Source organism: Mizuhopecten yessoensis, unplaced genomic scaffold, assembly GCF_002113885.1.
Source record: "Mizuhopecten yessoensis strain PY_sf001 unplaced genomic scaffold, ASM211388v2 scaffold2671, whole genome shotgun sequence".
In the NCBI taxonomy this organism is placed as follows: domain Eukaryota; kingdom Metazoa; phylum Mollusca; class Bivalvia; order Pectinida; family Pectinidae; genus Mizuhopecten; species Mizuhopecten yessoensis.
This window is the reverse complement of record NW_018404662.1, coordinates 353328-366343: the sequence shown is the minus strand read 5'-3', so window position 1 is coordinate 366343 and position 13016 is coordinate 353328. Positions and strand designations below refer to the sequence as shown.

Below are 13016 nucleotides of genomic sequence, written 5' to 3'. Positions count from 1 at the left end.
GTAGGGTATACAATGCCTGTGACATTTACATGTAGGATATACAATTCCTGTGACATTTACATGTAGGATATACAATGCCTGTGACATTTACATGTAGGGTATACAATGCCTGTGACATTTACATGTAGGTTATACAATGCCTGTGATATTTACGTGTAGGATATACAATGCCTGTGATATTTACATGTAGGGTATACAATGTGTATTACTAGAAGACATGACATCACAGAACAAATAATTTTGAAGCATGCTGTCTGCATCACAGGGACACAATTTCGTTAGAATATCAAAACTATCAACAAAGCAGAGTATTGCAAGCAACCCTTCAACCAAGGGCCATAACTCCATATAAATTGGAGCATGACTCAAAACTTCAGTATGGGACACTGCTACCAGATGTTCTTGCAAACAAAACTGGGTTATTATAAAATATGTTTATGTAATAGGCTCCTGTCAACATGACACACTTTGAACAAAGGGCAATAAATCAGTATCATTACAATGTGTTATGGGACCTGATTGAGGTATGCAACACTCTGCCTTCAAAAGAGGTATTCTGATGCAAAATATCCAATTATTAGTCACACAGTGTGAGATATGCTCCAGAGAAAGTGACATGAATTGAACAAACGGCCATAACCCTATGTAGTGGGTAAGTTTGATTGTAGTAAGCTACACTCCGCCACCCTTAGAGGTACTTACAGCCAAAAATTGTCAATTTTAGGTGAAAGATTATATCAAAAAAGCTCCCGACAAAGTGATGTCTGGACAGACAGAAATCACACCTCTAGTCCCCCTCTGATAGTACTGATGAGGGACCGACAAAGACATTGTCTTTAATTTTGTGCAAGTGATTATTATCAAATTATCAAGTTCTTTGGAATGAGTAGTTATTGGTAGAATTATCATAACCCCCCATAAATAATGAAACATGATATGTTATCAGAAACAGGAACTTTTAGCGGTATTTGTGAAATGAATAATACAGGTACAAATATGTGTGGTACTTTCATTTTTGGCAGTGTTTTATATGTTTATGATGCCAACATGACATAAAAAGTACATGTACAAATACCATTACCTCAATTTTCCCTAGTTACTCTGCTCTCCCTTGATGTAGGCACATTAATGGAAATGTGGATTTGGACATGTTAATTCAACCTTCATCAAAACCCACTTAACTTGTTACTTGAGATACCGAGATGCTTTGCTAACAGGACAGCTATTTATTGGTAGAGACACTGATATTGTTTTCTATCAAAACTCTAAAACACTAGAAAGTCATGTCTTCTGCTAAGTGTTACTGTGTTGCCATGGTGATGTGGACGTGAGCTTCCTGTAATGTTGTTTGTTCTCACAACAGCAGTAATGGCCACTCCAGACAGTTACGCTGCTGCAATAATGGCGACTTTGCCAGACCTGGTGATGAGAAGCATGTTAATAGCACAGTACGTTCACACCATTACCCAGAATGTCTGTATTCATTCTCAATTGCACCACAGGGTCAAGGTCAACTTTATTCCCATTGTCATTGAAGGATCAAGGTTAATTTTCTTCTCGCTGTCAAGGTCAACCTCGTTTTCACTGTCAATGTAGGGTCTAGGTAAATCTCATTAACACAATGCATGATCAAGGTCAATCTCGTTAACACAATCAATGCAAGATCAAGGTCAATCTCGTTAACACAATCAATGCAAGATTAACGTTAACCTCGTTAACACATTCAATGCAAGATTAAGGTCAACCTCTTTAACACAATCAATGCAAGATTAAGGTCAACCTCGTTAACACAATCAATGCAAGATTAAGGTCAACCTCGTTAATACAATCAATGCAAGAGTAAGGTCAACCTCGTTAACACAATCAATCTAAGATAAAGGTCAACCTCCTTAACACAATCAATGCAAGATCAAGGTCAACTTCGTTAACACAATCAATATAGGGTCAAGGTCAACCTCAATAACACAATCAATGCAAGATTAAGGTCAACCTCGTTAACACAATCAATGCAAGATTAAGGTATACCTCGTTAACACAATCAATGCAAGATTAAGGTCAACCTCGTTAACACTATCAATGCAAGATTAAGGTCAACCTCGTTAACACAATCAATGCAAGATTAAGGTCAACCTCGTTGACACAATCAATGCAAGATCAAGGTCAACTTCGTTAACACAATCAATATAGGGTCAAAGTCAATCTCGTTAACACAATCAATATAGGGTCAAGGTCAACCTCAATAACACAATCAATGCAAGATCAAAGTCAACCTCATTACACAATTAATGCATAATCAAGGTCAATCTCGTTAACACAATGCAAGATCAAGGTCAATCTCATTAACACAATGCGTGATCCAGGTCAATCTCGTTAACACAATCAGTGCAAGATCGAGGTCAACCTTGTTAACACAATCAATGCAACATCAAAGTCAACCTCGTTAACACAATCAATATAGGGTCAAGGTCAACCTCATTAACACAATCAATATAGGGACAAGGTCGACATCACTGACACCATCAATATAGGGTCAAGGTCAACCTCATTAACACTATCAATATAGGGTCAAGGTCAACCTCATTAATACAATCAATATAGGGTCAAGGTCAACCTCATTAATACACTCAATATAGGGTCAAGGTCAACCTCACTAACACCATCAATATAGGGTCAAGCTCAACCTCACTAACACCATCAATATAGGGTCAAGGTCAACCAGTGTTGTCAAGCATGAATAGTTTTATGAGAAACTTATTCTTTTTTTAAATCTATCAGAAGATTAACCCTCAACCCTGAGTCACGTCCTGTAATGGATATCATTTTGAATCTTGAAACAACACTTCTTTGCTATCAGTTCTTAAAATCAATTTCCAAGAGTCATGCAGCCGTATTGGACACCTTTATAGTGTATGTAATTCAGTCCTTCATCCTCATGCAACATCATCTATGGCCACGTACATGCACCTGTACCTTGGGTCAATTATTTTTATTACATGTTTACCATGGGAAGACATTTAATAACTGTTCAATTTTACTGAAGACTTATATAGGACTGGAGTTTTGCTATTTGTTCACATTTTTTGTTTTCTGAAATAAGACCTTTTTACATCAATCTGTTTTCTATATGGAATTAATATATATTGAATTTTTGCATCATAAACATGAATTTTCCAAACTATGTACATTCTGTAGTAGGTTTAACATTCACTTTACAACTATTTCTGGCGTGTGTATAAGAGAAACATTTCCATGTGTCTGAGATTTGATTTCCTATCGATTTGTTCAGCTTATCAATATTTACAGCAATGGTACAATGTTATCATTTTCAAATATTTCAGAAATTAACATATTTTAAAAGACAGATATATGTATTTGTCAGTTTGTTGTATGTTAAAATGAGAATTTCAGATCCCTAAAAGACAGCAAAATTAGCTGTCGCTAGCCCTGGATATACCGAAACCTGCTACACTCAAATAATTTATACAGTCCCCCTTGCTGTCAGTAAAGTCAGGTTTTTACCCGACAAATACTGGTTTGATTTTGCTGTACTGTTCTACGATTCCAGTCTGAGCACCAGTTTTACAGGTAAAATCCTGGGCCTGCTCCTCCCAGATGTTTGGCATTATCTCCATCAGCTGGAATCCCAACATACCAAAAGCATACAGTTTCACTTGGCAAACATTTCTCGTCTCTCTACCCTGTACTATCAATTTTCACACAATTAGCTGCTAATTCTGCATGACTGGACTTTCCTAGTGGCATTCAGTAATGCACAGGAGATGTATGAAATGTGATTCACATGTTCTGAATAATTTTGTAAATCCACAGACAGCTCAATTAGCTTCGTTTGGCTGTGGCCATCTTAACTCTGGGAACTAATGAAGGATCACTTTCTCCAGCACAGCATTTCAATGACCAGATTTTCATGTACAGATTTTCATGTACAGAGTTTCAATTCAATGAACCAAAACGGTTTTATTTTGCAGTTTGAAACTGAAGGATTTTACAAATTGTCTTCAGTCAGTTATTTTCTGATTGAGATATACCTATTCATTTTATCTATTTTGATATCTTTATATAATATTTTAAAGACAACAGTACTGGAGCAAGTTTACAATCATGAAAATACTTTAAAATGCTTTGCTGGTATCTAAATTAGAATTAAGTCTTCATTAGTTAATTGTTCCCATTAATTTACTTATCACTCTTATACATGTTTCATTAATTTGCCACGAAAATAACATAAATATCACAGATGAACCACGCACTATCTGAAAGGTCACTATCTATCTCCAATACTAGAGACCTCAAACAGAATTCCTGACTTAATATTAATATTTAAACAGACAAGGGGAGGTAACTTGCATTAATGATTAAAACTAAATGTGAAAAATACTGCCTCCATATGACAGGGTAACTAATTAAGAAGGATCAATTCCAATTATCGTATTTTTTCTTATAATAAACTTGTATTTGCGCTCTACGATGAAGCTTTGTACCAGGATTTTCCAACTCTACATAACAGATTACACCTTTGTTTTGTCTATCAGGATGTGTTATGAAGATATTACACTATTATATAAGCCTCAGTCTGCCCAATGTTGCAAAGCTGGCCCTAACATCAGTTGTTAGTATTTTCCTTAAAAAAACTTCCAACTCTTAAATAACTGCTTTTTCCCTTTCTTAACAAAGAAAGCTAATAATTTACTAAATTTCACTATAATACATTATTTCATTCAAGATAATATGACACTTTTCCTATCATCTCGGTCATGACTAGAATTACACTAAATATAATTTACATTGTATAACGTACATGTTGTAAACAATCAAGACACCAGATATTCCTGAAGTTTCGTTAGAAATATGTGTTTGGAATGTTTTACACCTCTGCTGATAATTGCCCGTGAAACGAGAATTGTCTTTGTGTGATATTTACAGATGTAAATGTGTTGTGAAGAACGGGGTAAATAACCTCCACTCAGCGGTTTGGTCACAAAGGAAGCACTCCCTATCATCCCAAACAAATATTTCCCTCTGTGGACTCCAGACTCATTGGGTGGGTCAGAGACTCTGGCACAGTGAGCCAACCAATACAGAGCTAAGACATTCCCATCACTACTACAGGGCCCTACTTCACTACTACAGGGTCGTACTTCGCTACTACAGGGTCGTACTTCACTACTACAGGGACGTACTTCACTACTACAGGGTCGTACTTCACTACGACAGGGTCGTACTTCACTACTACAGGGTCGTAATTCACTACTACAGGGTCGTACTTCACTACTACACGGTCGTACTTCACTACTACAGGGCCCTACTTCACTACTACACGGTCGTACTTCACTACTACAGGGTCGTACTTCACTACGACAGGGTCGTACTTCACTACTACAGGGTCGTACTTCACTACGACAGGGTCGTACTTCACTACTACAGGGTCGTAATTCACTACTACAGGGTCGTACTTCACTACTACACGGTCGTACTTCACTACTACAGGGCCCTACTTCACTACTACAGCGACGTACTTCACTACTACAGGGACGTACTTCACTACTACAGGGCCCTACTTCACTACTACACGGTCGTACTTCACTACTACAGGGCCCTACTTCACTACTACACGGTCGTACTTCACTACTACAGGGCCCTACTTCACTACTACACGGTCGTACTTCACTACTACAGGGTCGTACTTCACTACGACAGGGTCGTACTTCACTACTACAGGGTCGTACTTCACTACTCCAGGGTCGTACTTCACTACTACAGGGTCGTAATTCACTACTACAGGGTCGTACTTCACTACTACAGTGTCGTACTTCACTACTACAGGGTCGTACTTCACTACTCCAGGGTCGTACTTCACTACTACAGGGTCGTACTTCACTACTACACGGTCGTACTTCACTACTACAGGGTCGTACTTCACTACGACAGGGTCGTACTTCACTACTACAGGGTCGTAATTCACTACTACAGGGTCGTACTTCACTACTACAGTGTCGTACTTCACTACTACAGGGTCGTACTTCACTACGACAGGGTCGTACTTCACTACTACAGGGTCGTACTTCACTACTCCAGGGTCGTACTTCACTACTACAGGGTCGTACTTCACTACTCCAGGGTCGTACTTCACTACTACAGGGTCGTACTTCACTACTACAGGGCCGTACTTCACTACTACAGGCCCCTACTTCACTACTACAGGGTCGTACTTCACTACTCCAGGGTCGTACTTCACTACTACAGGGTCGTAATTCACTACTACAGGGTCGTACTTCACTACTACAGTGTCGTACTTCACTACTACAGGGTCGTACTTCACTACGACAGGGTCGTACTTCACTACTACAGGGTCGTAATTCACTACTACAGGGTCGTACTTCACTACTACACGGTCGTACTTCACTACTACAGGGTCGTACTTCACTACTACAGGGCCGTACTTCACTACTACAGGGTCGTACTTCACTACGACAGGGTCGTACTTCACTACTACAGGGTCGTAATTCACTACTACAGGGTCGTACTTCACTACTACAGTGTCGTACTTCACTACTACAGGGTCGTACTTCACTACGACAGGGTCGTACTTCACTACTACAGGGTCGTAATTCACTACTACAGGGTCGTACTTCACTACTACAGTGTCGTACTTCACTACTACAGGGTCGTACTTCACTACGACAGGGTCGTACTTCACTACTACAGGGTCGTAATTCACTACTACAGGGTCGTACTTCACTACTACACGGTCGTACTTCACTACTACAGGGCCCTACTTCACTACTACAGCGACGTACTTCACTACTACAGGGACGTACTTCACTACTACAGGGACGTACTTCACTACTACAGGGCCCTACTTCACTACTACAGCGACGTACTTCACTACTACAGGGACGTACTTCACTACTACAGGGCCCTACTTCACTACTACACGGTCGTACTTCACTACTACAGGGTCGTACTTCACTACGACAGGGTCGTACTTCACTACTACAGGGTCGTAATTCACTACTACAGGGTCGTACTTCACTACTACACGGTCGTACTTCACTACTACAGGGTCGTACTTCACTACTACAGGGCCCTACTAAGTGATTCCACAGACAAGGCCCCCCACTACTGGTTTACTATGTTTTGTCTTAGTGCCTATTCTAACTGTTCTTTATGAAAATGTACCTTACAGTAATATGAAATGCACACACTCTCAATTAGTATTACGTTTTGGTTTTATTTCCACTTCCATGAATCCATGTTTCGTTGATATTTGTCTTAAACATCTACAAACAATAATTATTCAGGATAGTTCCATTTTTTAAGAATGTTTTCTTTTTCCAAATTTGAAGATTCTTTTCTTCAAATGTTTTTGTACTTTCTTAGATATTTTTCTTTTATCTTTCTACTACGTTTTGTATTCAAAAGTATAGTCAATTTTCTTTTTTTACATTTTTATACCACAACTTTGATGCACTGGATAATTTTCATATTCAAAACAGGGTTTTCAAGGATACTATAAAGAATGTCTTTATCCATTGCTTTGAAGGTCTTCTTTTATACAAAATTTAAACTGATATAAGCTATAACATAACATGTACAATGTAGATTGTACACTAACTTTATAACAAATCATAACATGTACAATGTAGTTTGTACACTAACTTTATAACAAAACATAACATGTACAATGTAGATTGTGCAGTAACTTTTTATTCAGCCTTTCTTGTCCAAAAGCATTACATGTTTAAAATTTCTTTAGTGTGAGAAAAATTCAAGATATCTTTTTCAGATATTTTTTTCATCGGTTTAAGTCATGCATTTCATGGAAATTTCTCCGTAACGTGCCAAGATCTTTCGAGCGTTTACCAGTTCCCGATTCACATGTCAAAAAAATACATCACTCAGTCTGGTGAAAACTTAATCTTCCAGTGACAGTATGTGTGGAAACGTGGTGAAAAAAGGCCATGTCTGTCAGAAAGCTGTTCCCATCATTACGCTTAAACTTACACCAGTATATCCCATCAACCTTCAAATTACACAAATCTTACCTATTAAGCTCATTACATAACGTTAAGGAAAACTCATCAGCCAGCTGCCTCGGCTCTAGGACATCACACAACTAAAACTTACCGTCCAACTCATAACTAGCTGGTTCGCCTTTCAGATAAAGACATCTATCAGCCCCCCCCCCCCCCCCCCCCCCCCCCCCCCCAAACTTCTTGTCCAGGTTTCGTTTACTTGCACCCTTGTCAACAAGTGCAAACAACTTGCTTTATGCTTGTTTTTTCATATTTTCTCGCTTGTTTTTCTATGTGCTTTTTTTGTCACTGATTAGTCTAACATTTCTGGCCGTTTTTCGGTGTGTGTGATGCGAGTTAAATGATCAAAGCCAAGCTCAGTTCTCACTCACATCGTGCAGCCTCAGAATCTTGTATTTCATAATGACTGATATAACATGTGCTATAAGACACAGTAAATGTTCACCATGTTTATTTTTGAAGCCAATGATTACCTGTTAAAAAACCCAAACAGACAGGTTCATACAAATTATTGGCATTACACATGATGATGTATGTCACATTTATTTACTTAGTAAAACGTCCAATTTCCTTCCTTTGATCTTGAAATTTGCTTATCCTACTTGCTTATCAAAATTAGAAATCTGTACATATGAAAGTTGGCAAATTTTCATATTATGACTTCATCAAAATACATATGTATTTACTTATATCAATCAATGTCATTATTTTTTTATGTCTGGTCATAGAAATAGTCCAGGGGAAGTAACTCCTGTATGGCACATTCTTCAATATATTGAATTGCACACGTATCACTGCTCTCCAGTAAAATTTAACAATTTGGAGTACGTTTGTTTCTTGGAGGATACCTATCAAAAGTGGTAATAGAAGTAACACTGCTACTGGTATTCACCCCCAGTATATTGTATGTGATCACTTTTCACCCCAGTTTCTTTTATATACCACCACTGACAATTTTTCCAAGGAATTTGATGTACAACTCCTGTTTTTTCTAGAATGTCAGTCTTGTTTTTGGGGTGCACAAGGAATTGTTTGAGTGTTGTCAATGGTCTCATTGGGGTGCTGAAATGGTGCTTCCTCATCACCCGGGCAAACGCCTATAGGTACAGTATGTATACACTCCCTATCGAAAGGCGAAATGTCCCGGGTCGAGTGACATGAAATATACAGTTTCGTCACATTGTTGTATAGATAAACTATACAAAACACTCACTCAGTCATAGCTTGACAATTGGACCAGTCGGCCTTGAAATGTTGCGACAATTTTAATAAGTACATTGTTTGTGTATAAGTAAAACTTTGTCATTTATAGATTATCACAATGTTATTTCCGGGTTTGTCGTGAGAACTATTTTCTCATCGCGAACATGTGGATAAAATCAAGAGGTAATCGCGGGTAGACTCAAGATTTATCCATGTGTGAGCAATGAGAAAATTGTTTGAACGACAAACACTGAAAATACTGTATGATAAACTATTTATCATCTATATACTACTACCTTATATATTTCTCCGTTTAAAAAACTCAACTAAACACCATGTTTTCCAAATGACTTCTAAGCTCAATGGTCAAGGATCGCCTGTGACAAACGTAAACAAATAGAAGTTGTGCGCGGAGGAATACAATGAACCTTAAAACTACATAGAACAATTTATTTATTTTTTAAATCCTATCGTCATTGCACCTGAAATGGTGTTGTTCTTCTCACAATATTTTTCCGTAAATTTGTATTGATATGTTTATGACAGACTATTTTCTTACGCGGATCACTTTTGTGTGGACACCATTTCTGGTTTCGAAAGTCATCTGGCGTGAGCAGAGGTTCTTTTTTGAGTACATTACCAAGTCCTGGGGAATGGGAAAATCCATTCTCAAGTTCTTCTCAAGTCGTTCTCAACTTCTTCTCATACTGACAACCAATGATAATGAATTTATCATGCTACCGGTAGGTGGTATAAAGTAGTATATAGATGATAACACATATTTCCAAAATGATAAATCTTACTGAAGATTTTATAACGTTACAGCTCTACTCACCACTTCTGTAGGTCTGTAATATTTAGGGTTGATCCGAATTCTAATCACACCTGTTGCCTTGTCTTTGCCGACCTCATCAACACCACTGCCTTCCCAACTACAACACATAAACAGCTAAAATGATGTCTATTTGTATATCCGTGGTAATGTTACCAGGTCAGAAAATGTGGTCCTAATTTCAATGATATTTGTTGTTTTTTTCTCATATTTTGTTTCATTGTCATTTAATCCACAGATAACGAAAAGCAAAGGTAATAAAAAAAAATAACAATGCTGGTAATTTTTTAAATTGATAAAGTAACTATTCAGATTTTTTTTGATTTATTTGCTTTTATTTTGTACGTCCCTTTTACATATATACTATGCATCTAAAATAGATAAAAGTCATGAGACATTTATGGAACATTAGTCAAAAAAATATTAATTTTAGTACAGCTGTGACACTTACAATTCCAAAAGAAAACTTAGCGACAAGTTATATAAATCTTGTAAAAGATTAGATGGAGGAAAAATTCAGCATTGTTTTTAATTCATTCCTGGGAAAAAAGTCAGGATTTGCTTTATTTCATTACATGTGCCCAGTACTAGAAATGTGTGACAATACTGTATTAGCAAAAACAGGAAATATGTTATATAAGTCTTCAACCTCATGATACTTATCATGTCCATCGGTTTGACATAACAATGTTTTCAGTGCATAACACAGAATTCATGGGATAAAAGTTTTTTCAAATTTTAGATTGCAAAGAAAAAGTTTCAATCAAGCTTTTAAAAAAAATTTATTACTCTTCTGCAAATATCTTCTTTGCACTTTGATTTTTTTTAAATTCATATTCTTAAGCAGAATTATTAAACACATTAATTTGAAACCCTTAACTTTACTTTTTCATTTAACTATGATAATCTAAATCATGCCTTAACTAATTTTGAAGCCATTTTGTATCCCATGATAATTTATTTACATTTGTACATGTATTAAATCATATATTTATCATTTCTTTACAGTTATGTTCAATACCGTGCTTATGCTTGTCTCAAAGGTTATTACCAGGTTTGTTAAGTTTTTAATTACACAAAGATGTGATTTGTATTGAGTAACCTAACTTGAAAACATTTTTTCATTACTACGCAATTTTGTCGAATAGGTGTGATTATAAGAACATTTTTGTCATTTTTAGATTTTCACACGCTTTTTCTCCCCCAGGAATAAACAGTAGATATTCCCAGCGTTTCTGTAGAGGCTGTTCAGGATAGTATCATAGCACTTTCTTAATGTACAGCATATTGTTATACACCATGATATTTAAATGAATCATAACTGATTAAAATAATCTATTAATGTTTTATGATTACCAATATCGACAAAAACCTTTGAAATAGTCGTAATTTAAAAACCAGCGAGCTTAAGTAAATACATTACACCTAGGAATACCAGTCACCCAGTCAAACTTTCACCCTTTGCCCATTAAATCAATTTTCGCCCTTCATGTTTAATCACTCTATTCAATATGCTGTTTATGCCCTCATTACGGAGGGCAAAAAAGGCGAAAATTAAACTGCAGGGAACATTTCCAGGTATACAGTAAATAGTTATAATGGTGTGTTTTTTATATATCGTAAAGTAACTGCTTTTTCTAAAATATGATAGTTTAATGTTTCATAGGAATAAGTATGGAACTCTTTTAAAATGGAGATACATCTAATTTGAGAGTAAGGTACCGTATCTCCTTAAATGTATTCTTCAACAATATTTATTTACTATCAGTCTGAAAGTTTTTACCAAAATAAATTGACAAACCAATAATAAGTTTTGCAGATGAACAGTTTATATATTTTCAAGTTCTCAAGCCATTACTTATAACTCTTAAAACTTATTTTAAAATTTCAGATAAAATTTAATCTCAAATACACACAACATTTAACATAAAACCACCTGTCTTACCCACTGATACATTAACCAAGAGAAAATCAGAAAATCTAACTTACTTTCCCATAACAGTTTTCCTGTTTTAATAAATTGTTGCCTGTTTATTGTGAAGCAGAGTTCATATCTCAGTAAATAACTACACATACGAGTTTATAACCCCTTGATCTTCAACCTCAACTCATTCTCAAATTTCTCATGAACTTGTAATATTGCTTTTACATTTTAATATTTATTGATACAACCAACTGTGTGCTATTCATATGACTGTATAAGTACGAGGCATTCTTTTTTAATTTTTGCAATAAATTACACCAATCTCTGTGAGGTCTCTGAATTTTAAAACATCTGATATTCATTGATAATATATAACATTCAAATCCATTTATTTTTTCAGATATTGGTTTTACAAATGTAAAATATTCAATCTTTTAAAATTATTTTAAAATCATGATATAGTCATGTAGCTTCAACTTTTTTTTCTTATCAATAAAATCAGTTCTTTTTAAAACAATATCGAAATTAAAGGTGACTTCAGAACTTTTATTTTTACACTATGACAATAGTTTATTATGTGTGTCCCTTGTATGGAATTGAAACTTGCCTAGCAGTACAGATTTAATACTTTAATGTAATTTTCAGCAACATTCAGCAATATTATAAATTTAATTCTTCAGTATACTTTTCAACGATACTGATTTGATACTACCATTACATTATAAATTTCAGCAGTATAGATATAATACTTTAGTGCAACTCTCCACAGTTCAAATTTCATAATTTCACTGTACGAAGAATTCAGAAATTTGATATAAATGTGAATCTAGTAAATAGAAATGTAAACAATAATCTCTAAATTACAAATTTAACAATGTAAAAATGTTTATACAAATACAAAAAATAGCATAGCATAAAATCAAAGCTGTTTCCAGTGAAATATTTCTACCAATATTTCCATGGTTCTTTTAGGCTTTTTAAGACAGTATCATAACACTTTTGA

The 13016-nt window shown here is 35.8% G+C and overlaps 1 protein-coding gene across 2 annotated transcripts in view; it reads right to left on the bottom strand.

Moving 5' to 3' along the window:
• LOC110446271 (GDP-mannose 4,6 dehydratase-like) overlaps positions 1-13016 on the bottom strand; it is a 47223-nt gene that overhangs the window by 6330 nt on the left and 27877 nt on the right. For both annotated transcript variants that reach the window (XM_021491333.1, XM_021491334.1), the window contains one exon: positions 10093-10189. In XM_021491333.1, the coding sequence (XP_021347008.1) occupies positions 10093-10189 (97 nt within the window). The remainder of the gene's footprint in view (positions 1-10092; positions 10190-13016) is intronic.